This window comes from Capsicum annuum, chromosome 12 (assembly GCF_002878395.1).
Source record: "Capsicum annuum cultivar UCD-10X-F1 chromosome 12, UCD10Xv1.1, whole genome shotgun sequence".
In the NCBI taxonomy this organism is placed as follows: domain Eukaryota; kingdom Viridiplantae; phylum Streptophyta; class Magnoliopsida; order Solanales; family Solanaceae; genus Capsicum; species Capsicum annuum.
The window spans coordinates 219,305,805-219,311,931 of NC_061122.1; the positions used below are offsets into that span (position 1 = coordinate 219,305,805).

Genomic DNA, 6,127 nt, shown 5'->3' on the forward strand with positions numbered 1-6,127 from the left:
AGCAAATGAAAAACATAATAAAACCCAAAACAAACCTCATGTTTGTTAATATATTTGCTCCAAATTTGTCGGGACCAAGACATACGACACTTGGGCACTTCAATTATGTCCTCTAGATAATCTCGAATGATGCTTATTTTCTGAAATATATCACGATGGTCTTTAATTACCTCACTGGGTAGCCCTTCAAGCTCGACAACAGAATTAACTTAGCAATTAGCAGTGGGAGGTACCTATTTTACAGAAAAGCCTTGGTCCAATTGTCTTTTGGTTGTAGTCTTCCAAATCGCTATAGTCATCTGGCCGTTAAAAAGAAGCAAAGTCTCTTGATTCTTAAGTAAAGATCGACTTTTCTATAGAAAGAATGAGGAAAAGCTTTATACGAATTGATACCCAAAACTCTGATGATGTAATTGATAATTTACATGTTGAAGTTGATAAAAGATATGTTATATTATGTAGCGATATTCCGGTCAATTGATTTCCCTATATAGATGTTCTTGCAAGGGTATACAACAAAAATCTTAATCTATACATTTTTTTATTTAAAAATTACACAAATACACAACTTATGTTTTCAATATTACAAAAAATCCCAACTCCCTAAACATATTAGGAAAATCTCAATATATACACAGAATGTTATGTATATGTCGGCTATGTTATGTAATTAACAGGGAGAGAGAGCAAAGTAATTAAAAAAGTAGGAGAGAGAATAATTACTTCCAAAAAGTAGGTATTTATGTTATTTATACTTTTTTTATTATGTCTGAATCATTCGGGTTTGGGCCGATGTTTTAGATCTGAGCAGCAAAGCCCAATTTTCTTTATTAGATTTTCGGATGAGTTGGCCCATTCAATGTAGAAACAATTTATTTTTGGTTTTTGATTAATAAAATCCCCCTATTAATTAAAAAAAAAAATTATACTTTTTTTTTTCATCTATTGACAGGAGCTAATTAAAGCCTTGAATCTAATTACAACTATTTAAGTATTCCAAATTTCCTTCACACTGTTAATTTATTGTCTGATTATAGGTATAGACATTATTATTGCAATGTGTTAAAAATTCTACGAATATAGTGTAGAATGAAGGTGGAGGGAGATGGGCACATGACTACCTAGAGTTAGTAAATATTTTCATTTAAATTTTTATAAAAATAACAAGATCATGAGTGTATCAATCTTAGCATTCTCTCAAGCACTTTAATTTTTCTATTAACAAGTCATTTTTCTTAAAATATTGAAAGGAAATGCCCCTTTAGAATTTAAGACATAGCATAATGACACAAATTAAATACAGTCCTCAATCCAATGTAAGATTTTATGTTGTCATCACAGTAGAGGAGGGTTTGGGTTGGATTTCCCTGAAGGGAGATGTGAAATTTTTTTTAGTATTGGGGTTAAGTTTAACGATACGGTGATCTCAGTATATGAAGTTTAAAATCATATAAAAAGGTTATGAGATCAGATAGAAAGTTACTTTTCTCAAGACGTATTATTTTATAGATATTGGAGATAGTTCAACACCCCGTTGAGCAATTTTCAAGGTAAGTTTGGTTCAATCCTTAGTATGTTCATGTTTATAAAAGAGGTGTTAATTAATTAACGTGACACGCAAGTCCAACAACATATACTTCAAATTAGAAAAAACAAACATTTTTGCCATTTAAATCATGAATATAATGTTATATATATTGCAACTTCAATTGCAATATAATAAAATATACTTTATTCTTTTTGTATGCAATCTTTTGTATCTAATATGAAATACACATGCAATGCACGTACACTATACTAGTATATATGTGTATGCATGTATGTATATATGTATATGTATGTATATATATGTATGTATGTATGTATATATATGTGTGTGTGTGTATATATATGTATGTATGTATGTATGTATATATATGTGTGTGTATATATATATATATATATATATATATATTGTAAATATTTGTATTATCTATATTATATTTAATAAAATTATTAATATCTTTAGTAATTAGTAATCGCATGTAGCGCGAATAATTTTATTAGTTTCAAAATAATTGGCTCAAGTTTGATCATTGGACAGAAAATGGCTCTTTGGCCTTTTTATTTCCAATAATATAACCGTACGTACAGATAATCAAAAGCTCATAAAGTTACGCTAAGTTGACCATTTTGTTTTTTTTTATTTTCTCTTATCACCTCCAGAGAAAAGAAAATTAATAAACTAACTTGTACTAGTTTTTCCATTATTCTTCTTATGACTTTACGTGATATTTTAATAATAAAAATGATATGCTCATTAATTAGATTTTTTTCTTTTTCGTCTTTTTTCAATCCTTCATAAAAAAGAATCCAACATAAATTCTATCTTTCTTTCTCCAATTCTTGATTTTTCTTATTTGAGTTTGTCTCGCTAAATTTAATTCTTGCATAATTCATTTAATTTTCACTTATTATGATTGTGGAATTACGGTTGGAATCATTTTTGAAAAGTACATGATTGAAATTTCTTTTTGCTTCTCTTGGGTGTTCGTGCTTACATGGTGTACGAATTCCATTGTGATGAATCAAATGAGAAAAAACGAAAGATATTTTGAAGTTAATTGGTAGAAGATTCAAAGTTGATCCTAAATTTGTTGGTGATGTTGATGACTTCTCTTCTTCTTTAATTTCAGCTAAACGGAGTGTATAAAAACTGTATAAAAATTGTATAAATACTGTATAAAATATGTATCTATATAAGATTTATATAGGAATTGTATGTGTATAAAAACTGATAATTGTTGTATAAAATATTTATATGTACAGAATGTGAATAGAAATTATATAATTATTGTAATAATATGTATTTGCATAGGATGTGTATAAAAATTGTATCATTAATGAATAAAATATATTTGTCATGACTGGATTGTATTGTATCAATATGAATCAATACTTTAGAATACTTAGGTATATATTTTATGGTACCAATATGTATCATCACACATAAAAGTTGTATAAATGCATTAGAAGAACAACAAAATGCAGTAATCCAAATATAACGTACCAAAGATAATTGATATATCCTATTTTCCCTTTTTAACTGTATTTGGAAAAAGGAAAAAAAAAAAAACAGTGAAAACAATTATATTTGATAGTTATTAAGAAAAAATAATAGAGCAAATTAAGTGTGTGTAAAAATCGAACCGACTGATATATCGAACCGATAAAAATGTTATTGGTTTATTGTTATTGGGTTGTTGAGTTAATGGTTTTTTAATGGTTTTATAAAAAAAAATTATTTGGTTATTGCTCCGGTTCGATTTTTTCTTATTGGGTTATTGGATAAACCAATAACCCAATAAGAATATATATATATATATATATATATATATATATATATATATATATATATTATATACTTATTATATACTTCTCTTAAGTTCTCTTTAATTTCTACAAATTAACAAACTTATTATTTCAATTATACAAACTCTTAATTTCTCCTAGCAAAATTTAGTCCAAACTTAAAGATTCTTGTAAATTAAAACACATCATGTAGGACTTTTTGTTGCAATTAAAATTCAATTTTTTTCATATCAGTTACTACTATTTTTATTTTATGAGTATTTTCTTATCGGTTAAATCGAATACCGAATCATTAAGGACTAAAAACCGATAAATCAAAAATCGATAAAAAATATCTTATTGATTTAATTTTTAGTTTAGCATATTTAAAAATTAAAAATTAAAAATTAAAAATTAATAAATCAAACTAATAATATATAAAAACAGAACAAAAGAAGGGAGGTGGTCACATTATTAATGATGATGGCTAGCCTATGACATTCAATAACTTAGGGCTATTTGGTTGGAATTAATTTCCACCGAAGGACTATTTATGTTTCTCCTCTTTTTAGCCTTTTCCTCTTCTATGATTTGGAGAACTCTACTTGAAGTTATATATTCATTTTAGTTGCCATACTTGCTGGAAATAATTGATCCAAATTAATTACTTTTTTTAAATTTAAAATAAATAAATTATTGAGTTAGTTTTTATTATCTAAAAATAAATGATTCATTTTTTAAAAGACATATTAAAAATTTCTTTCAATTTTACTCTTTAATTTAATGATGTTCTTAAGTACTTAAGATTTTCTAGGAAAATAATTTAAAAAGTAATAGTAGAAAGTAACCTACAATTCATATCCTAAAAGATTTTTGTTAAAGGGTATGTCATATCCCAACAATTCATTTATTTTGAACTAAAGGGAGTAATGGTTAACTTTCATCTTTACCCTTAAAAAAATAAATGTGAAGTGATATTAATGAGGTGAAATAAAGAGCAATGTTAATTGAGATCAAGAAATAATACAATAACAATAATATATACGGTGTAATTTTACAAAGTGAAGTCTCAGAGGGATTATGCACAGACCTTACCTCTACCTTCGATAGACTGTTTTCAATAAATCCTCAGCTCAAGAAAAATAATCCAAAGCAGTCTCAAAAAAGAAGCAATGGAAGTACAAGAAACAACAGACAATAACAGAAACAGAAGATTCTAGATAGTAACAGAAAACTACAACACAACGATACACTAATCGAGGCACAAGAAACAATAGATAGTAACATAAATCTAAGGACAAGAAGCTACGGAAGTATTACTATGATTACTAATATGAAAGGACAACAAGATAACACACCGCTACCTACTAACCTTCTACCCTAATCACATGTATTTTTTCCTTCCCTCATTACTGGTGATACCAGCAAAAAGTAGAATGAGAAAACCATGAGAATACGTTTGAATAATATTGAAACTCTTGGATCCATAATTACCCAATTCTTTGCTTGGAAGACCTTTTCACAAGAGATGCAAATTCCTTGCAATACAAAAAACCACATCACTTCGCATGTAGGTTTTAAACATAAACCACATGTAATATAGTAAAACATTAGCTCATGCATTATAGCTGATACCACAAATGTACTCACAATAGCCAATATTCTTGCTGTATTTTTACCCAAAAACTTCCTCAGAGCTTCATTAGTTGGATCATAAATAGTTAACCTTAACATCTTTGATGCGTATCGATTCCATCTCCTGCCCCAGAAATCTTGAAAAGTCGTAGCTAAATACGGCTGCCTAAAAATCTCCTCCATCTCATACCTTTCGTATATACTACTATTGGAAATTTTAGAGGGAGATCCGTCAGAAATTGACTCATCTTTAATTTTTTCAATGGACTTTTCGTTGGAAATCTCATATTTTTGATGGACTTCCCTAGAAATTTTGAGTGGTAAAATGGAAATGAGTATAAAATCAATGGTATTTTCGCAAATTGAAAGAGGACCTCTATTGAAACAAAAGAGAATAAGTTTGAAAGAAGTCATCCAAGTAATAAATAAAGACAAAATGCCTCTAAGGAATGCAAGTGAGAAACACCAAGGAAAAAAATACAATAGGTAAAAAATTGGTGCTAGTGCAAGTATTCTTGGGATGCCTTTTGGGAACTTTGAAACAATTAAATAAGAATAATTTAGTGATAAAAGTAGTAAGAAAGATACAAGGATAGGATTTTGCAAATAATTTTCCATTCTAGTTGAATTTTCACCTCCTTTTGGCCCTTCTCTTCATTTGTGATTTGGAGAACTCTACCTGAAGTTATATACTCCCACCTGTTCATTTTAGTTGTCAGTACTTACTCAAAATAACTACTCTTTCCGTTGCATATTAATTAATTATTTCTTTTTATACACATATTAAGAAATCATAAAAAAAAAAAAAAAAAAATTTAGTAATCATTTCTTAAAAACTTTACAAACAAGTGTGAATGCTTCAAGAAGAATTAATTGTAAGGACAATATGAGAAAATTTAGTAAGATGATCAACTAGTGAGTATATGAAAACTTTTTTAGTTAGATAACCAACTAATATGACACGAATCGGAGAGAGCGGTTCAAAAATAGTTATTGTTAACTTTCATATTTACCCTTTATCAATAAATATGATAGATATTAGTTAGGTGAAATAAATAGTATTAAATTCACATCAAGGAATAATACAATAATAACGACATATTGTAGTCTCACAAAGTGAAGTATTAGAGGGCAGAGCATATGCAAATTTTATCTTTATCTC

At 27.6% G+C, this 6,127-nt stretch overlaps 1 protein-coding gene across 1 annotated transcript; it reads right to left on the reverse strand.

The window, feature by feature from the left end:
* Nucleotides 1-4,528: 4,528 nt before the first annotated feature.
* LOC107851730 (acyl-CoA--sterol O-acyltransferase 1) lies at nt 4,529-5,700 on the reverse strand. Its single transcript, XM_016696813.2, has one exon. The coding sequence runs from the start codon at nt 5,581-5,583 to the stop codon at nt 4,711-4,713; it is 873 nt and encodes a 290-aa protein (XP_016552299.2). The 5' UTR covers nt 5,584-5,700; the 3' UTR covers nt 4,529-4,710.
* Nucleotides 5,701-6,127: the final 427 nt, after the last annotated feature.

Coding starts and splice junctions, on each gene's coding strand:
- LOC107851730 (XM_016696813.2), bottom strand. CDS start 5,583: ATGGAAAATTATTTGCAAAATCCTATCCTTGTATCTTTCTTACTACTT.